General features: G+C 36.6%; 1 protein-coding gene across 1 annotated transcript in view; it reads right to left on the bottom strand.

The window, feature by feature from the left end:
• The window catches only part of NUP205 (nucleoporin 205), a 45,457-nt gene that overhangs the window by 3,583 nt on the left and 19,968 nt on the right, over window positions 1-21,906 (bottom strand). Inside the window, exons 17-39 of the mRNA XM_063396204.1 lie at window positions 21,365-21,502; window positions 20,946-21,135; window positions 20,151-20,271; window positions 19,568-19,649; window positions 18,972-19,136; window positions 16,722-16,846; window positions 15,685-15,799; window positions 14,591-14,740; window positions 13,533-13,607; window positions 12,651-12,808; window positions 11,593-11,673; window positions 10,569-10,760; window positions 8,723-8,993; window positions 8,157-8,255; window positions 6,902-7,050; window positions 6,012-6,203; window positions 5,126-5,247; window positions 3,915-4,053; window positions 3,574-3,700; window positions 2,549-2,625; window positions 1,622-1,750; window positions 962-1,088; window positions 116-282 (exon numbers count right to left, since the gene is read on the bottom strand). Of these exons, the coding sequence (XP_063252274.1) occupies window positions 116-282; window positions 962-1,088; window positions 1,622-1,750; window positions 2,549-2,625; window positions 3,574-3,700; window positions 3,915-4,053; window positions 5,126-5,247; window positions 6,012-6,203; window positions 6,902-7,050; window positions 8,157-8,255; window positions 8,723-8,993; window positions 10,569-10,760; window positions 11,593-11,673; window positions 12,651-12,808; window positions 13,533-13,607; window positions 14,591-14,740; window positions 15,685-15,799; window positions 16,722-16,846; window positions 18,972-19,136; window positions 19,568-19,649; window positions 20,151-20,271; window positions 20,946-21,135; window positions 21,365-21,502 (3,191 nt within the window). The remainder of the gene's footprint in view (window positions 1-115; window positions 283-961; window positions 1,089-1,621; window positions 1,751-2,548; window positions 2,626-3,573; window positions 3,701-3,914; window positions 4,054-5,125; window positions 5,248-6,011; window positions 6,204-6,901; window positions 7,051-8,156; window positions 8,256-8,722; window positions 8,994-10,568; window positions 10,761-11,592; window positions 11,674-12,650; window positions 12,809-13,532; window positions 13,608-14,590; window positions 14,741-15,684; window positions 15,800-16,721; window positions 16,847-18,971; window positions 19,137-19,567; window positions 19,650-20,150; window positions 20,272-20,945; window positions 21,136-21,364; window positions 21,503-21,906) is intronic.

The following is a 21,906-nucleotide window of genomic DNA, read 5'->3' as shown; positions in this document are numbered from 1 at the left end:
AAGAATATGCACAAGAAGTGGAACTACTTGCTTATCAAAGATGCTTTGGAGCCTTTGTTATAGCAGTGTCCAAGTTACTACAATACAGAAACTACAAAGTCGGAAGAACAGTTACCTCTTTTATTTCATCTGGTGGCAATTGCTCCACATTTTGCAGTTTGTTAACACTCTGACGGTGGCTGTCATAGTAACTGAAGAAATCACTGGTGCTCTGTTTCAGCAGGTAAACAATAATGCCCAGACCAGGCAAGTGCCAATACGGGACCACTGGTGCTTGTGCATCTAGACAAGATATTGAAAATAAGAAAACAAAATTAAAAACCCCAAGAAATCAATCAGCTATGCTCTCTGTCAATAATCTAGTAAAAGACAGGAAAGCACTGGCAAGCATAGTTTGCACTTGTGTCAGAAGCAACATATTGTAAGTCTAGGCAAAAAGGCAGTCAGCCTAGTGCAATACTGAGTAACACTTGTGAAATGTAACTAGATTAGAAGACTTACTATTTACATATTTTAGCCATTCAGCTGCAGAATCACACAGTATAAACTCTTGCCATGTGTTGTAATAGAGTTCCAAGCAGCATCAAAATGCATCTTACATGTCATAAATGAGGTCCTAGTTTAAAATAATGTAATCCAGCACAGATGGGGAAAAAAAAAGAAATCTTGACCTTCCCCTGTCTTGTGCTATTTATTTACATACACATATTTGTTTACTGACATATATTTCTGAGGCTGTGAATGAAAAAACAATTCATTTGTTTTAACTAGGATTAGTTTCCTGATTTGGCCTAGCACAAGGTTGAACAAGCATGGATCCTCAAAAAGGAGAGTGAGCAGCTACAGCACTGGCATAAGTGACTTAAAGAGTATGTGAAACTACAGCCTCTGGTTCATTATTTTCTGGTAGCCCAAATGTCACACTGCTCAGGCTCATTAAACAGCAAGTCAAACACCTCACCCTGCCGAGGCCCATCTCGGTTGGTTGACTCTGACAGGCTGGGAGTAAACAGACAAACAGTGTGCTGGAAACTGGGGGCGCTTTGCAACATCAGTGATTCACAGTATTCCATCACATTTGCACAGATCTGCCAACAAAGGAAAAAAAAAAGACAGCATGTCAATTACAGTATCTACAGACTTTGAAGCATTAAATTTTACATGGACAAATGTCAGTGAACAACATGCTTTACTCCTCTCTTCTCAGCAGAACGTGATGATTCTGTTTTCTCATCAGTTACAGAGTCTCTTCTACTGCAAGTCTAGGACTTGCAGCTTTGCCTCTTTTCCAAACCTGTTAGCTGAAATGTCTAGATAATTTTAAGTCCCCTTTGGCTCCAAGTTAGTGTTAACCATTGCCCTCTATACAGAGCTTTAGTTTTGAAAATTTCAATTTAAGCCTTCAAAATTTACAGAGTTTGTATGCAACACAATAAAGACTTCTAATACAAGTGTAAGTAAATACATTTTCAAGAGTTACTTTAAATAAAATGTGGACTGCTATACCACACTAAAACCAGTGTAGAGCATTACCACTATCATATGAAATTGTGATAACTAAACAAATCTGCAGAGCAGGTAAAATGTTGAGACTGAAGGTTCTAGCATCTTGTGTCCTTACCTGTTGCATGGCCAACTCAATTTCATCCCTCTTGTTCACTCTGTCTCCTGCTGCATTATCATCTTGCAGCTTGAACTGACGTAGCCTGTCTGATCCTCCAAACCGACTCAGAAGTCCTAAGCATTGGCGCTGCCGTAAGAAATGAACATTTAAATTACCATCTCAACAAATGAAATACATGATTCTTTCCACTTCAGTGATATGTGTCCTTTAAAACACAGGATTAAGAAAGCAATGCAGATAAAACTTTTAGCATTTTGTAAACAAAATTTAAGTTTTTAGTGTTTTAACTTACCTTGATTTAATTTAAAAATTAATGGCAGCCTAAAACACTGCCAATGAGAAATGAGTACAATTCACAAGTACCTAACTTTTCTTGTTCTATTATAGAGACTACTATAGAGAATACTATCAATGATAGTTTAGGTTTCCCATTCCCACACCTAACACCTTTGCCTATATAGACAAACAAAATCTGAAGGCAAGTCCGATAAAAGTAGAGTACAAAAACTAATTCAGTAACAAATAAATGAACCGCTAGCATGTCTGATACACCAAATTGTTGAACTGGAGATATGCTTGTGGCCGAAGTGGTAACAGACTGTTTCTGCATTACTTCACATGCTTTGGTCTTGGTTTCAAATTTTTCTCTTCATAAAAGTCCTAAGCCAGGAAGAGAAACAAAGTCCCTGATGCAACCCTGATGTTGCCAGACGTTCTCTCTTCTACTGCACAGGGAAATGTGGGGAGACACCAAAAAACAGACCACCAAGACCCCATCCCACTCCCACAAAAAACCCTCAAACTACCACACATTCTTCTTGATGCTGGAAAACATCTCTTTCCCAACTGCTACTATTCAAAGGAAGAAACACATCTAGATAACCCATTCTAAAAGGACATGGGTTAAACATATGACTTTATTACCTGAAATCGCCCTATGTGTCCTTGTAGCTCCATCTGCGTCCCTTCATTAACATCCATGTCCAGCTCATTTAACACTCCTAATAAAATACACAGCCATTAAATAACTGGTTTTGGGGAGTTTTTAAAAGAGATTTATGCAGTATATACATTTAAATATAAGCATTGATCAGAAATATTTCAGCCAAACATTCAACTTTTTTTGTATTTTGCATATTTTTTGAGCAAAACATTCAGATATGAATGCAACTACCAGGAGATGCATGAGAGCATGGAGCTTATTGTTCTGGTAAGTAATCAAATGGGGGCAAGGAGAAAGGGAGGCTGGCATGGAAATTACACCTGTCATGCAAAGCTCTGTATACTCTAAGCAAAGAAGCACCCGGGCTTAACCTACAGCTCTGCACTCCTTTCTACGGTAGTCAGACATCTCTCCTGAACAAAGAAAACCATTAAATCAAAATAGAAAAGTTATTTTGAATGGGTAAGCATGCAGAAGAAACCACTATATCCATTACAATTATTGTTAGCTCTTTGTGAAGGTAAGTCACCCAAGAGAAATGGCAGTATGCTGATTTGCAGTGCTTCCCCCTGGGAAACTTTATATTTTAAATAAATAAAACCAGAGAAGACGTTAAACAAAAGGGTATGAAAACAATTTTATATCTTAATTTCCTCAGTTACAGACCATATTAAATAAAAATTGTTTTTTGAAGATACCACAGATACTTTGAGCAGTTCTATTTGCAGGTCACCTCCAAGACAAAAAGTACTTAGCGTGAGGTAGCATGATGAAAGAAAATGGAAAGTCAAATACATGTGGGTAAGAGAACTGTGTCTCCTGCAAATCCACCATATTTACATCAAGAAAAATTATTTACCATGTCTTTACTTTTCTCAGAGCCTACAGGTAAAAAAAAAAATCTATACTGTCATGGATATCCTCTTCTGTCTTACTGTTTCTTTACAGAAAACAAAGCCTGAGATTCATGCAGATGGGGTTGAGACTTCAAAACAGCAATTCCTACCAGGCAAGGCTGCCTTGCTGATTATTCCTGTCAGGGAGGCCAGCTCCTGGAGAGATCCAACACTTACATCTTGACACCTCAGGATTGCCTGAATAGTATCTGAATGGGAAATTAGGAACTGCAAAACCTGCACCACAAGAAACAAAGAGAAAATATGAATGACTCAAAATTTAATGGCGAGCAGAGAGGAAGCAATGCTTCTGAAAAATTTTAAAAGACCTTGTGTACCAGTGAGGATGGGATTTTTAAAAAAACCTGCCAACTTACTATCAGAGCAAAGGCACATATAATTTCTTTGAATGACCAATAGTAGTGATACTCAAGCATGTTTTGGAACTTACCTGTCCTGCTGCTTGCAAGTGTTGTGCCATGCTGGATGTGAGGATCACTTGGCACAGCTGAAGAGCTGGAAGAAGAATCTGGCGATAACGTTCCACTGGAGCAGGAATGAAGACTGGGGGATCTCTCATTGCATACATTCTGAGGAAGTTTAAAAAGGGAGGAAAAAAAAAGATAAAGAGCTCAAGAAGAGTTAAGTCCACTAGTGAGGCAGAGCCTCAGCCTATAGTCACTCAAGAACCTAAAAACACTCACATTTCAATAGGAGGTCTAGACCTGAACTGAGTTTATATTGGAAAAGCAACACATTTATGATACACAGCTGCTGCCAGACATTTTCTTCAAGCAGGGAAAAAGACTTCTTTGTATTATGCTACACTAAACCAGATAACTTTGTTGCAGAAATACAATACCTGCTTACTGATATACAAAACTAGGTATTCTCAAATATTTTAGGAAGAGTTGTGCTTAATTCTAAAGCAACTGTTAAATACAGTCCTCCACAAATGTCCTGTAAGTTTTATACAGTCCTATTATGTCCAGTTGGAACTTTCAATAGTATTCCTTGTCTAAGTCATAAATTTTTCCGAAGTGTTTGAACTCCCAGTGTTGTCACTGAGAACTGCAAGTTTAAAACAGGGACCACGGCTTGAAATCAACCCAGGTAATTTCCCCTAAATATGGAATTTCCTTCTCTGAGATCTTCTCTCAATCACCTCACAATGATTAACGTGGCAACACATCAAGAAACTTGCCAAGCAATATGTAACTGTGATTTTTTTTTTTAACACATCATAAAATATTCCTGAAATAGCATTTAATTAATTGCTCTCTCAGTGCTTTATGGTGGAGGACAAACTCTGCACTTCACCAACTGCAAAGCCCCCAAAATAAGTTTACAATGTAAGCTGGTTTTCAAACCTTACAGTATAAATTATTTAATAATAATACATAAATCATTTTTATCCAAGATATCAAATAAATTTTTATGTAGTCTAAGTAATTAGCATGCAAGTACAACCTCACACCCACATCTGAAATTTTGCTGTCAATGAAAGGTAGCTTTAAACTGAACTGATAGGTTTAAGAAACACACACACAAAGAATAAACCCACAAAACATTACCCAAAAATCATAGGCTATAAAAAGATGTGATATGCTTCCAGGAAGGCTGTATTATGGCTTCACCATCAGCCAGGGAAGTAACACTTACCCCTGATGGTCTGTTTCAGGTCGCATGTCATACACTTGGCACTGTGCCAGCCGCACAATCACACCAGACCGCAACAGCTCTAATGCGCCTTGCTGACTTTTGGCTACTCGAGTGAGGAATGCCTGCACAGGAGTAGAGAAGGTTAACTTCTGAAGATGCACAATGAGACTTATAATGTCTACTTTCTCACTGATTTTAGCATCATTTCAAATATACTATTTTAGTAAAATATCCTTAAGGAATACCTTCAGTGCAGGTAGCTCGATGTGCAGCTAGAGATTGAGCTCTGGGTGGCAGAAGCCCCAGGCAAGAACGTGCAAACTGCCCACCCTTTGCAAAACAAAGGGCACGAGGGACATAGGGCACCAGCCTGAGGACTGGACACTCAAGAAACACAGCAGGAGAAGAGGACTTAGCTGGAAGACCTCAGACAGACTCACACAGACTGCTGAGGGTATAAAAACCCAGGGGTTCCTTTGTTCAGGGTCCCTCCTCCAAGGCACCAACTCAAGCTCTTATTCTGTTGTTGCACCATGATTAAATCTTTTTAAGGATCCAGATGTCTGAGACCGCCCTGGGCATCCTGGGGTCAAACCAGTAAGGAAACCTGGTCTGAGTGTGTGAGTGTGGTGAGGGTAGGAAGCCAAATGGGGCACCCATCGGTCACTGAAGCCGCTCACTGCAGAGGGGCCTTCGGTCCCAGCAGCTGAAAGCTCTGGTGGTGCAAGTATGACTGCCAGAGTGCTCTTGAATGGTCAGACAGGAAAGCTTCCTTAACAATATCTCTGAGTACAATCAATGCCAAGTGTAGACAAACAACTTCTACTAAAAAGAGAAATTTAAAAATAAACAGCGTAACACAAAATCATTTCTAAAGTACTATTACCATTTTGGACTCATAGGTGTACAGCGCCTTAAGCAAAGGGGGCTGAGGTGTGAGCAAGCTCTGAAGGGCCAGATCATCATCTGCCAGGCTATCCACAAGCACCTTCAGGTAGCCACTATTCGAGAGATACAACAGCCACTGCTGCTGCTTGTCTACTGAAACAATGTGATCAAGTAAAGCCAATGCCAGCATCTGGGATGAGGGAAGAAAAACAAACAAAAACAGAATTCAACCCATAAGATCAATGAGATCTTTAAGAAATACCTAGAAATGTGAAATGCTAAGCAGCTTCTTCTGACAGCTTCTTATAAGCGGAAAGCATTTCTTCACTACAATTGCAATAATTTATGTGAAAAATATTTAAAGATTTCTTGACACTAATATAGTATGAGCCAGTTACCTTTCTCTACTATTCTTTTAAAAAAACATTAGATATTGTTGACCAATAACTAAGGCAAAATATTCTAATGAAGTATTGCCTCAAGCACAATTACTATTTAAAAATAGTTTGCCTTCTGACTAAATTCTCAGCTACTGGCTACTACCAGAAATTACTTTGTCATGAAGTCACATCTTCCCAAGGTAAGTCCATGATTTTAAAATATTGAAAGATAACTGTCACAGAGGTCTCTACTTACATCTTTTGCAGCAGAGCTTTCTACCCTTATTTTTAAACAATAGGACACATAGCCTTGTTGAGAAAAAAATTAATATGCATGTATGGCTCTACTTTCAGCAACTTGAAGGATGAGTGGGAGGACAGAAACATGAAACAGATCCAGCATCTACAGATATGTTCTAGTTCTATCTCATGAAATGTCCCATCTCTGCACAGATGATGTTCTTTAAAACAAAGAGAACAGTAATTTTAAAAGAATAGATTCAGTTACCCGGCCTATCTCATGGCCATCACAAGCATCACGACAGACCACCTCCATCAGAGCTGCCCCATAACTCTCAATAGTTGCCATGTTTTCCCGTTGCAATTTACTAAACACATCTTCAGGAGCTGTCAAATGTTCCCACATAGTTTTTTTAGCTGTAAAAAGCAATAATGAAACAAAAAAGATAGTCAGGATTAGCTTAGCTACAGCTGATGCTACATCCTTCAGGGCATTCCCTCTACACTGTGCAACAGAAATGCTCCAAACAATGGTCAAGGGTTTTTAAATGAACTGCAAATGTTCTACAAATCCACCCTTCCCTGAATATCACACAGACCAGCCAGAGCAAAAGTGTGGGCCTGTAGACATACATCACAGTATGTAAACAGTCCGCTTAAAATAATTCAAATGTTCAGTACTTGTTACACAAATAAACTAATAGGCCCAAAACAGGAAGTGTTCAAGGCCAGGTTGGATAAGGCTTTGAGCAACCTGGTCTGGTGTATCTGCCTGTGTCAGGGGGTTAGAATGAGATAATTTTAAAGGTTCCTTCCAACCCAAACCATCTTAGGATTCGATGAGCTTACACAGGGACCAAAGCATTCAGTCTGAGCTGAGTTAACAAGGTGACTTAAATGAGAGAGAATGAAACCCAAGTCAGTCACATACTTCAAAGGGGTTGTAACAAATTCATAAGTTGTCTTTTTTCTTTTACTACTGTAACTCAAAACACAGGCTAAGTAAAAGTCTGAATGCAGGTACTAGCCCCAAGATTTTTTCTCACTCCTTGTCTGAGCTGTAAATAATTATTAGAAACACTAACAATTCAAGTATTTTAGCCATTCACAGAGAGAATGTGATATTTACCACAAGCACTCTCTGATAAATAGCAACTCTGGTTGGCTTATTTTTTGTGCATTTTTTGGGGAGGGGATGGTGGTGGAGTGTGTATGTGAGGCTTTTGTGTTTGTTTCCCACCTAGAGGGATCTTCAGACAAAGGAAGAGAAAGGGTATGAAATAATCCTTGGGGTTTGTTTTGAGGTTTTTAGTGTGGTTGGTGTTTTCCCTTTTTTTTTTTTTTTTAGGATCACTATGGTATGAGTGTACATAAAGATGTGAAGGCATAAGCAATTTATTTCAGAGGCTCTTGGAAATGTTTTCCATCTATTTCCAAAGACAACTCAGCATGTAGAAACTGCACCCTCCAGGGTTTAATAACAACTTATTTTTTTCTCTTTTCCAAATACAGTTAGACCATACCTGTTTCTAAAGTGTCTGGTTCATCTGGTCTCTGGGCAATCTGCAAATAATAAAGCAGTGATCCATAAAGGTGCGTCCTCACCCTCTGGAAGCCACCACCTGTTAACAGGAAACATTCACAATTAAAACCAAACAAATGTCAATTTCAAACCAAACAAATGTCAATTTCATAACACCATCTTACACTGGCACTTAATTTTTCTAGGGCAGTGCAGGCAGAAATAAATAAAACAACTAGATACCTTAAGGTGAAGTTCTGCTGTTTGCATAAAAGTGTATTTTATGAATAAATTCAGTAAGTTTACGCTGTTCCAAAAGAATGACAACATGAAGTTCTCTTTACAGTAATTTACATATCCCTCTTCTGTTTGTTGTTCAGATTTTTTTTTAAAAGTGTTTGCTAATTTTTTTTTTGTTATTAAGATCACTTATATTTATACTGATCATGTAAGGTCCACCTAACTGACTATAACAAAAATCTTCACTGCAGTATCTGAAAGCAGCTCAGCCCATCTCATTACTGTTGGCAGTTGGAATTCACTTACACACTGCAAAAGTCAACACACCTGTTTTCAAAATGAAATCTAGCAGCTTTTTTAAGATGATATGGAGGGAGGAGTCACCAATGGAAGCAAAACCCATGGATATGCTCTCAGACCCAGGTGATGAGGTAAAAGAACCATCCAGCATCAAGACATATTGTGACTGTCCTGCCAGAGGGAGTGCAAGTGGCTGTTTCTGCTCTGTTTTCACAGACTGGCTCAGGTGGGCAGTCAGGGTGAACACAGCCCCTGCCACCACTGGCATCAACTCCTGAGCTGCATCATCATCAAGGATCTTAATACAGAAGTAGAACGAAGAAAAAAAAAAAAAGGAAAAAAATGTTACAAGTCTGATTTCATGAGTTATTAGTTAATTTAGTCTCTCACAACTATTTAAATATGCATAAGGATTTCATTAACATGACAGTTATTTAAAACACATCAAAACCAGTAACATCAGAAAGTTCTTTAGAAACCTGAGTTTAACATATTTTAATTGAGAAGATCATTAGCATTCTGGGTCTTTTTTACATAAATCACAGGCAGGCTGATAACCAAATCTGGATGGCACAAAAGGAAGAAATGTGTTGACATTTGAGATGCTTTATTAGTAAAATATCGAAACCTAAGCCAGGGAAAGAACAACTGCTCCTTTCTTTGCTATACAGCTATTTTATTGCCATTAAAAATGTGAAGGTATTACTTAAAAGACCCAAAGAGTTGAGCATCACAGAAGCATTAAGACAATGTGGAAAAACACTAACACGAAGTTTGTTCACTCTATTATTTAGAAGATAAATCTGGTATCTTTATCACTAATACTGAAGGAACTTTCCTTTTAAGCAATATAGTAATTTTGAACAGTAGTTCAATTATTTTCAATAGGCAGTAACAATTTTTTTTCTTAACTGCACGGAAGTCTTCACCAAGGCGTTACAAAAAATTAAGAGTCTGGAATTTCCTCTTTGTAAAGATTTTAGGAAAGAAATTTCTTCAGCTAGTGAAGGTGTTCCTTGTTTCCTGTTTTTTTAATTTAGTTCAAATAAAAAATAAAACCAGCACTCCACTAAAAATAGGTAACTTTTAGGTAACTCCTACAGAAAAAAATAATGGAAGTAACAAAAACAAAATGCAAAAAGGTTACTTTTTTCCTTGCAAAGATACAACATTTAATATGTATCTCTCAAAACAAAACTCTTAATCAGAACTACAAACCACATAACTCTCGCAATAAGGTAAAAAAATAATAATGCTCCAGCAGACTAAAAAATACAACGAACCTTCATAAATCTTGCCTTTTAGAATGGATGGGTCAGTAGTAACTGCCGAGTCTGTCTCAAAAATTATTACTATAACTCAGCAGTGAAACACCTAGACTTTTAAGACAAACTATCACTCTTCCAAAAGCCCTTCTAATTGTAAAGTCTTTAGTTTTTTTACTATGAAGCTTCATTCAACTCTTTAAATTTTCAAAAGCAGCAGCAGTAGGATTTGCAGTGAGTCCTCTAAACGCAATAAATTAGCAAACGCAGCAGTTTGCCTTCAGTAAATTCTTCTTTGTTTCCCATCAAAGCAAGCTGTTTCTTTTTCATACACCTTTTCCAGACTACCATCATGCTGCATGATACTGAAATGCCTCTGAAATCTGTCAATATATGGTTCACAGTTCAACGGTAGCTATGCAAAAATACAGAGTATCCCCTCTGTCCAAAGCAGATTCAACATCAGCATAGCAGCAATCAAAAAACTAAAAAGAATTCTAAAGGCAGAAAAAAGTCTTTTTGGATTACAATCAAAATTGCAGCACTTTCACATAAAAAGATGCAGGAAAAAAGCTCAAAGAAGGAGCTGATTTCCAGCAGAACACTACCTTGTCATGCACATCCTGCAACAGATCCCGGATAATCAGCTGCCTGTCCTCAGCCTGTATGAGATCCTGGGGGCAGGCAGTGAGTATGATTTCCACCAGCTGTCTCCATGACTCCAGAGCATGCCTCTTGGCATGGAGGCATTGCAGCAGCTTGTTCCGCTCCACTATGTACTGCAGGATAGTGTTGATCTCCTGAAAACCCACCACAACGAAACTCAGTTACAATGTACTAAAAGAAATTCATGGCAAAGACAGACTTCAAGATGACAATTTTATCTATTACTAGTAGTCTTCAGAATAAATGTTAAGTCTTGAGCTTTCTACAAACAAGCTGCTATTACTAGTTTAATGAGGCTCCATTTCTGCATTCCATTTCTGAGCTGTTTTGCAGAGGACAGACATCATGAATGTTTCAGTCTCACAGGAAAAAAAACTGACCATGAAAATTCTTTTCTAGCACTTTAAAATCGAAACAAAAACAACTATAAAAAAAACTATTTGTGCCTTTTTTTCCCATTTAGTCTGAGTAATTTCTCCTTCATCCTTTGCATCCATTTAACCGATTTCAAATTAGTTTAAAAGATAGCAAGAAATTCAGAAAATAACTAATCTCCAAGTTCACTGACTGTATTTGTGTAGAAAAAAGGAGAAATAAATCAGCATCCCCTATGAGAGAAAGGCAAAATTATCTTAGCTAAGATTAATACACTGTACTTCTCAACAGCCAATCTTGACATCAGTATGTAACTGCTTTCTGTATGGTGGGATGGGAGTTGCAATTGTTATCACTAATGGGGAGGGAAGAGGTTAAAGAAAAAAATAAAACAGACTCCAGGACTGCAGTTTAGAGAACAGTATGGTAAGAAGTACCTTAGCTTATCAATTTGGGGGTTTCTGTCTTCAGGGATTACTAACTCAGTTAGGGCTCATATCCACAATCTTTTATAGTAAAGCTTAATTCTTGACAGTATATTAAATTCACTAAGAGCAATAACAAGCAGTAGTTAACTTTTTCTGTACTTACCTCCATAAGTAAAGGTCTCTGGCCTATTGCTGCCATTCCTTGAAGGGCATTGACTTCTGCAACCAAAACTCTGTGAACGTACTGAAATTAAAAGTGAAACTTTAATGATGACACGGTTTAACCTGGCAGGTAGATAAACACCACACAGCAATTCACTCCCTGGCCCAGTGGGGTAGGGAAGAGAATTGGAGGACAAATAAAATAAAATTTGTGGGTTGAGTTAAAGACAGTTTAGTAAGACAGAAAAGGAAAGCAGGAGGGAATAATAAAACATTTAGAATAATACAAACCAGGAATGCACAAATGCAATTACTCACTACCTGCCAACCGCTGCCCAGACAGTTCTTGAGCAGCAGCCTACAGCCAGCTTTACCCTTAGTTTACACACTGAGCATGATATCATATAGTATGGAACTTCAGCAAGTTTTGGGTCAGCTGCCCCGGCTGTGTCTCCTCCCAGCTTCCTGTGCCCACAGCCCACTCACTGGTGGGTGGTTTGAGAAGCTGAAAAGTCCTTCACTAAGTAAATATTGCTTAGGAACAACTAAAGGATCAAAGTGTTAGGAACATTACTCAAATCTTAAATCCAAAACACAATACTATACCAGCTACTATGAAGAAAATTAATAATGTTTGAGCCAAAACTAGCACAAGTGACAAAGGAGATGTATTTGTACCTACTAAAAGAATCTAGAAGATGGCTGCATAGTGACAAATGCAGTAGATGGAAAGGGATTTGAACAAGTTTTACTCACTTTTTAGGGTCACAAATTTTTCAGGATGATTTATAATAATTGTCAAGTACTCATCACAATGTGACATAATCTTAAGTAAAGCCTCCAAGAACTATTGCAGTACACAACAAAGTTCCACATGTAATTGTGTACACATACATAGTGCTAGGTAGTTGCGTACTGGCAACCAAAGAAATATGTATCTGAAACATACACCTTTTATGTAAAAGCAAGTTTCAAAATATTATTAACACACTGATTTTTTTAATTATTATTAAGATATAAAATACCACATGCAACTTGAAAACAAAGACCAGTGCTAACCTTGACATTGCAGACCACTTGTCCACGTGCATTCTTGTGCTCACAGTTAGCAATGACTTGCTCAATTTGAGCCCAGTCAAAAAAATCCAGTTGTAAAGGCTCTGGAATGTCCTGACTGAAGTCAATTGAATCCAGGATACTTAAGATTTTTCTGCGTACTGGAAATGCAAATTAATTAAAATTGTATTCAGAGGTATCAAAGGGAAACCATAAAATTAACAAAAAGAGCTTAATTTATCTTTGTAAATCTAAATCTTTATCTTAACGTGTAAAGTTTCAAATGAAAGCATTAAATGTCCAGAAAGTGTTATCAATCTATATAACAGGTCAAAAAACATCTTCTAAGGCCTTAAATTCTTAAGATGTCTCTTATATTGTATAGTTCTCCCGTTGTACATGCATGTTATCCAATATTTACAAATACAAGACTAATTTTTTCTCCTAAATGAAACCAGGCTGGTTTTCAATTATAATCGTTGCATTCTTTTGTTGAGAAACCATAAGGAATCTGAATTTATTTATGTGAGACTTAATTTCTTTGCCATGAAAATACAAATATGTTCACGTTTAGCAGCAGGCTCACTGTTTCTACAGTTAGCAATAAATTTGATAGACTGCCACTCTCCCATTTCATCCTTGAACATACACAGATACACACTCTTCAAAGTGCCTTTCCAGTTCAGTGTTTTTCACTCACTCCAACCATCTATATCAAGGTTCTTTATTTTTTTCCCCACACTAAATAAAATTCTTTCATGTACTGCTGCTGTTTAGAACACCTATTACTTTCTTTTCCAAAGTGTCCCTTCTGGCGGTGGCTCTCCTGCCTGTTCAGGAGCAGATACACTTTACTGATAAATAATCCACAGTCATAGCGGTTACCTTTGGAAGCAGTGTCAAAGTGGAGAAATCCACTGACTGATCGACTTTCATCTTCCATCCCTCCTTCACCATCAGCTGAAGGTAATAAAACATAATAAATTACAAAAAACAAATTGAAGCAAAAAATATGACCTACTTCATTAATAGTGAAAGATAAGCACAGTGATAAACCAATAAACTTTTCACATCCAAGTCTTCTAATACAATATAGCCTTGAACTGTAATCAAATGAAAACAATACTTATCTGACAAAAGCTACTCAATTGTTATATACACATCAGAAAATACCAGAAATGCCTAAATAGACGTCCCACTCTGCAGTATGAATAATGCAGTTGGATGGAAATCATAAAACGAGTAGCATATCTGAACAGTTTCCCATACTCAGATCCCCACAAGGATAAAGAGAGTGTTCAGTCTGGTAAAAGTAAGGGAAAACACCATATTGCAGGTAGCCTGTTAAAATATCTTCCATTTATTCTACTTCCTTCATGTAAAGAGTTTTATTGCCAACTGGTTTTATTTCCCTTGATTTACTTCTACCCTGTTCTAAAACTCTGAAATCTTGCCTTTTTATTTAACATTGCATTTTACACCACACTGGAGTATAATATCACATTTGTGATGTTATAACGTTAAAAGCAAAACTGACCTGTAGCTACCATCTTCTGCGAGAGAGGGTAGAGAGCTTGTGACAGACATTAAGACTGAGCAAGTTTGTCTAAAACTGTTTACCATGGAAGACCCTCCACCTTCTCTATATTGTAACAATTCTGAACAGCAGCTCAAAATAAATTAATCTACAATTTATTAATATTAACCCTCCTACCTCATAAACTGTCTTTAACTTTTCTATCAGCAGTGAACAAAACGATGCCCTGATTTCTTTCATTTTGGAGTCTATAACCACCATCATCTTTCTTCCCGTATCTCCAGTGGCAATTCCATACCTGATACCACAAATGAACTGTCACAAGCTTGTGAAGAAAAGAACTCAGATGAAGTCTCTCATTCTCCATTTATTGCAGCCTATTTACCTCACCACCAGCTCCTCTTACCCAGGTATGGTTTCACAGGCATGTCATCGAGCAGCAGATGCAGCAGTCTTTGTGTGTGGGAGCGCTGGCGGTTCAGTGATGTCACTCGCATCTCTATAGCTGCAGTCTTCATTAGCCAAGACATTTGGTTAAGGGTTGAAATCTCATGTTCTGGATGGGGATAAGGCAACAATTATAAAACTGAGCACAAATAATATTACTTACTTCAAGGAAAACATTTTTCACTTGAGAAAGCTTTTAGAGGATGTCATTAGGTATTATTTGCTTACCAATTGTTTACGAGACAAAAAGACACATATCTGACAAAAGCCAATAAAAGAACATTGGTTATTTTGAAAACAAATCATACACAACAAAACTGTGTACAACCTGTTAGAACAGTTATTGTGAAGAACGCAGTGCTTCATGAGCCAATAGGTCAGTTACAATTTCAGTGAAAATAACCAGACATTTACCCAAGTGAACTGTAGCTTTAATCAAAATTGGTGAGACTGGAACACAGGTCTTCTACAATCTTCCTATTTTTATCTAATTTAGATTCCTAAGTTATATAAGAAACATCCAAAGCACTTAATATATGCTGGATAATGTACTGGAATGCTAAGTTTACTGTCACAGAACAAAAGACTAATGGTCAAGCATCTGATAAAGTACATTTATTCAGTTTAAGACACCTGAGAAATATTGATTTGAAATATAAAACGTACCTACTAACTTAGAAGTACTTTATTCAAAGAAAGGGGCAACACAGGTGGTTAAAATCATCAGCCTCATATTTCCTTGGTTCTTTATAACACTCTTACTTTTCAATATTTTTTATTTTAGCATGATCTAACAAAATTACAATGATAATTACAATAGAGATTGGGATGTGATTCTTGGAGACTTGGTGCATTCCAAAGCTACAAAAGTTCAGCACCAGTAATCTGAACTTCTCAAGTAGGGAGAGTTCAATTTTTGCAGAATTAAATGATTAGCAGAGTCTGCAATCAATTCAGTTTAATAATGCTACCTATGTTTCTTCTTTAACCCTAGGCAGTCAAAAGATGCATTGAATTTTAAGCATGTGCAATCTTCTCATGCATAAAAATTACCTTTGATAGAAAATGGCAAGTACTGAAGCTGAGTGAATAAGAAATCCTGACTGGTCCTCAGATATCTCATTGTTGGGCCTGAAGTGTCAGAGCATGCACACAACTGATAGATCACCTGACAATCAAAAAACAGTAGATATGTATGGCATTTATTTGAAAAACAACCCGACCACCAAATCAAAAGATGCACAATACTGTTCAACTGCTCAAATATTACCAGTATTTACAGTAAGTTTTCCATCAATTTTCTTCAAAGTTGAACATATTATTTGTAACAGATATTACATTATGATATAAAAGGACTATCAGCATGTGGATGACTACAATGGGTATTTGTTCACAGCATGACAGTAGATAAGCCTCTTTGTTCAACACACTTAAAAATGAGTCTCTTTCTGTCTGCATGTCCACCAAGACAGGAAATGTAATAAATTTTCCCTGCTTCCACAGAATTGCCTTTTGCTTTTAATAATATTTAAAATCCTTTCTAGAGCCCACACATTTTCAACATCATACAAGTATGTAATTATATGTTTCTATGATCTAAGTGCAAGCACCAGCTACCTCACACATCTAACTCAGCTGTCTCCCTCAGCTGACCCTCTCAGCCACACATACGTACATTCTCTCATGGCTACAGAATAAAGCAGAGAATTTCACTGGCTTAGTTGGAATTTCATGTTATTTGCTGTCATTTTACACTTCCAAAATTAAAAAAAAAAAAAAAAATTAAAAGGTGGCATATGTTGCAATGGACTTGAAGTCTGATCAAAAATATTTTGGTTTAGTTTTATAAGTATGTCCTAATTTCAGGTTTCTGACATAATGCAGATTCTTTAACTTCTGTGATGTTACAAGATATTTTTTTAAACAGAAGGTAAAATAGAAAGAGTTCAATGTATATAAAACCCTGACATATTCATTTTAAAAATGAAACTGTTATCAGAGTCATCAACCATCTGTGTTCACCAGCCAAGAAGTAGCTAATTTTATTTAGCCTGCTTTCAGTATATGCCAACAGAAAAGATGCAGAATACCTGGTAACAGAGTTCTGCAAGATGGGGAGATTCCCGAACTGCTGTAGGTCCATTCCTTGTTTCAGTACCCTTCTCCAGTATGTTCAAAATAGCATGAAGGCAAGTCCGTGGGCAACCCAAGACACCTGAAAAGAGAAAATAACTTGACATTCTTGATCTTACTTTCTTCTATAGCCAATATAGGTCAAGTACACAGAAATACAGAACCTAAATTGTTCAGATACCCTGTGCTACACTACACTGCTCCACAGAGCTGCAGCAAAATCATCTGGCAAAGTTTTATCACTATTATTTAAAATCAAAGAAGGAATCACGTTTCAGAAAAAATCTAATGAAAATATTTATAGTTAGTCTGTAGGATTTTGAGATGCTAGTAAATCAATTTGAATTCTTGCTTTTACACTTTTAAAGGAAAAGCCATTTGACAATTTCAAAGAACATCTTTAAAAATTCCTGTCTTATTTTACAAATACAGGTATTATATGACTAATTGTCCTAAAGGCACCTGACACTGCAATCAAGGGGAGGGAATAGGGAATATTCCCTATGGGAATATGAAGGGAATATGAAGTCAAAATTCTTTTTGCATTCTTCCTTTAGCCAATTAATTCTTTAATCAACACAGAAAGAGGTCCTGAAGCACTAAAAACATCAATAACCAGAGTTCTTATAGGGGAAACAATCTTCTCTGTTGGAACATGTATAATTTATGCTTTATCAGGAGATTATTATCTTGAGGTAAATGTCTTACGGTCATTATTTCTTCCCATTATTAACAAGATAATTGAAAGACGTGGGCAAGATCTCTCACACCTTTGAGACATATTTCCTCATAACTGACCTAACATATGACACCCTGTAAAATTGTGTGGGTGCAGATCAGTTACCTGTGTTGTGTAGCTACTGAATTTCACAATATCTGAAGAAATAAAATTCAGGTCCTATCTACTTTTCATATAGAATATGAAGAACTAAAAACTGCTGGGCCATAGCATCCAATACAAACCCAAAATTAATAAAAAATATTGTTCTCAAAAAACTAAAATCAAATTACTGAATGTTTGTTCAAACTTGTTTATATAAAAGATCCTTTAAAATAGTATAGAAATAACTTTGTATTTCAGACTGGGACACCATGACATCTCAACACCAAACTACTGCTAGCTATGATATCAGACCATTGTTCATGGCTTTAGACAGTTGGGTCTTGGAAACTTCCAAACATGAAGACTTCATGACCTCTGTAGCCAACCTGCTTCACTGTCTTCTGGTGAAAAAATTTCTCCTATACCCAAACTGAGCCTCTTTTGTTTCATTTTATGTCCACTGCCTCTCATCTTCCTGCCACACTCCTCTGAAAAGTCTGGTTTTATCCTGTCATTTATGTCTTTGCAGGTGTTCGAAGATTTCTATTAGGTCCCCTCAAAGCCCTTCTCTCTTCCAGACTTCCCTCAGATTCTTACAGGCTGAGTAATCCAGCTCCCTGACTATCTCTGCTGGACTTGCTCAGTCTCTTTTTGTAAAATAAAAATTAGAAACTAAGGAGGCAAACAAGACACATAGTAACACACTATTATTCTTACCAATTCAACTTTAAAGCAGCAGAAGTGATATTTCTAAAGTTTGCATTGTCATCTATATATAAATTATATATATTATACAAATGTTATTACATATAAATATAATATTAATTTATATATTATATAAATATTAATATATTTATATATTCCTAGCACTAGAATGAAACTCCACATGTTCTAAAAGGTTTTCTTCCACAACATTAAAAAACAAAATTGGTTTTCTTTCCTAGAAATAATTTTAAACAGGAGTTTGAGGAAGGGCAGAACAGTAGCCAAGAAGTAGAACTAGTTCAAAGTGACAGTCCCTTTTGTAGGTTCACATGTTGTCATATGTAGGTACTACTTGGATCAGCAAATCAACTTCTTTGTACTAGCGACACAACTGTGCTATATTAAATATCACATCTGACTTATCATTTTCCCCTACAATTCTAATTTCATGTTTGTTCCAAAATCCAACTTAGACAAAGAATCACATCCTAAAGTTCTTTAAATACTGCATTTGAGTATTAATACATCTTTTCATGTAGCTTTTGAGGACTTGAACAAGGTGTGTTGTTTTATTCTTAAACTGAAAAGGGATTGGTTTTCCCCAAGAATTTCCCAATAAACATTCCCAGTGTTGATAACATAACTGATTAAATGGCAGATCAAGCTCTCCTCTTCATACCTGGATCTTGCAAATTTGTGGTACTGACAGGTTTCTTTAGTTCAAATCCCAAGAGATACAGAGCTAGGCTGGGAGGACTGCACTCAAGAGAGGTGATAAGGAGATTCAGAATATGGATCCTTGTTTCATGATGTATTTGTGCCCGCTTCTTTTCCAGGTCCAGCTCTTGATTAGAAAGACAAAAGAAAAAGGAGAAAAAGCAGATATGGTGACTAATGAAGTAAAAAACCTATCTAATAGAATAATCTTCAGTGCCTTCAAGTTAAATACAAGAATGCTGAGGGATCAACTTATACTACTGCAAAGAGATACAAGAACAAAATTCCAAACTACTGTTAATGCAGCTGTAAATAATATATCCAAAGCAATGTTAAATACTTGTCTTCTGAAAACAGACTGAGTTTGGAGTTGGCTCATCATACTGTGAACATACTTTAACAAAACATTGGTGCTTTTCCTTCTGTTAAAGGTTCAATTCCACAGAAGACAGAGGAAGATTGTTTCCTGACTTAAAAGCACTTTTTACACCTGTTTCATTAATTTCATTCCATGCAAAAGACAACTGTTTAAGCCATTTTAAGAAGCCTTTTACATACCCTCATCTGGATTAATTAATTCTTCTGCATCTTCATTGTCTAAACATTCCACAAATCCAGCCATCAGCTTCTGGCTAACACTCTGTGTTCAACAATGGAAGGATGGAAATGAAGATAATTTTAAGAGTACTAAACCAAATACTTTCATAATTCCCTTCATGTAAGTTGACAGAACTTCTAGACAAAAATTACACAACCTACTTAATAAGCAAGAGTTTGGACTCACAGCTGTTCTAAGAACAGGTTAGCAATTAGCCATTGAACAGAAAAAAAAATCTACTGTTGTTACACACGCTAAATTATTCTCACAAATTGAAGACTATAAAGTCACAGAAAGATCTTCCTATCTCAAAGAATATTGCCCTTTTTCTTCTTGAAAATAGGCACGATTTTGGTTTTTTTAATTAATGAAGTAATTGTTTTTCCAATGCCACAGTAAAAGACACATTTATGTGAGTACATAAAAAACAAAATACAGTTTTAATGTAGTTGACCTAGAAACCTATCCTTTAAAGGAACATTATGAAGCCACAGTATTTCTCCATCAGTTTCTCTTTCCACATTCAAAGAAACAGATACTTACCTCATCATGTGTGAAATCACCAACTAGTTTTATCTGGATGTTGGAATTATCAGAAATACAGCACAAAATCTTGGCACTTTCAAAAGCTAGTTCAGGATTGCTGTTTCCATGGTAAAGATACCTTCAGAGACACAAGATTATGGCAATGAAATTGTTGAGAATTTAACTTTTTCAAGATGGTAATGCATGGATAAGAAATTAAACAATATTTAGAACTAAAACATTTACAAATCAAATTACATAAGATAATATTAAAGCTTCAAACAGAATTTCACTCTATAGGAAACACTGAATGCTCGTCCAATGGGAGAGCTGAGTATGTTGAGTAGGGATAATAATCTTTCCTGGAATTTTTATCATGCGTTTTATCCAAAATCTACATTAAACACTGCTGTTTAAGTTAAAACAACTCTTGCAGGCATTTAATACAGTGAATAATGGACAATACTGTAAAACATGGCCAACAACGAAATTCATTTATCTTTCCCACACTGTGACAAACCAGAGTCTGGGGCAAAATGAAATTATATGCACAGGAATCATTGAACATAAGGCAGACAGGAAGAAATCATGAGAGGGGGAAAATTCAGAGAGAAAAACTATAAATACAGATCCCAATTTTTACTCTAGACAATATCAGATTATACCACCTGTGAAGACATCTCCCCTCACCAAAAAACCTGTGAGATGCTCTTTGTAAACAGAAGCATTGGCTAGTGAAACCAATGAAAGGATCCAGGATCCAAACACTTCTGTGCCTCCAAAACTCCTCCCTTCTCAGTACTTTGTACATACCTAGCGATATTCACCACATGATCTGCCTTTTTAGTGCGAGGATTGATTCCTTGAAGCAGCTGCTCCAGTGGTGTGACAATAAGGGAAAGGTGGCTCTCCCGCAACAGATCCATAAAAATATTCTCCTTCTGGAGGGTTAAGTTTAGAAGTGCAAGGCAATATTGTACAGCTTTCTCTAAATGCTTCTTCCCTGCAGTGCACAAAGAACATGAGAAATACAAAGGAGCAGCTAAATAGACTACATTCATAAATGTCATTTATCAAGCCTTGCACCAAGAAAAAAAACCTGTCAATTTCCCACAAAATATGATTTTTATATGCAAGAGATACAACATCAATTTACAGAGATGCAATGTTAGCTTTGAATCCTACTTACTATACATTTAACTTCACGTGAAAATTGAGTTCTAGGCACATACCAGGAAATGGAGCATAAGTATCAAGCTGTTTAACCCCTTCTTCTAGCAAACTAAGGCAGAGTTCCAGCATTGGGGACTCATTCAACAGATGATACATCAAATTGAATCCAGGTGGTTTATATGCTATTATTTCTTCTCCTAAAGACAGAAGGAGTAAAAATATGTAACTTCTGATAAAATCCCCTTCTATTACTCAAGTCAGCATAAACTACAAAACATAACAGCCCCCATGATTCTAAGCAACATCCTCTGTACAAAGTCTTCAGAGATTTTCTTTACATAGAAGCCATTGAGGAAATTTTAAAAGTTTGGGAAGATCTGTAGAGGCAATTACCATTACTTTCAGTATCTAGTAGCACAATTGCAAATTTAATCACAAGCAGATTTGACCAAAAAAAACCTGGTAAAAGTTTACATCTCCCCTCCCCCAAACCTGCATGAAGATGCTGAATGAGGGGAAAAAGCATTTCTAGAAGTCAAAGAGAATGTCCACTGAACCCCTGATCCTCACAGTGTAGGGATAAACTCCCACAACTGTTGTA

The sequence above is a fragment of the Prinia subflava genome, chromosome 4 (genome assembly GCF_021018805.1).
Source record: "Prinia subflava isolate CZ2003 ecotype Zambia chromosome 4, Cam_Psub_1.2, whole genome shotgun sequence".
Taxonomy (NCBI): Eukaryota; Metazoa; Chordata; class Aves; order Passeriformes; family Cisticolidae; genus Prinia; species Prinia subflava.
Note: the sequence above shows the minus strand (reverse complement) of the source record. Positions and strands in the feature narration are given on the sequence as shown.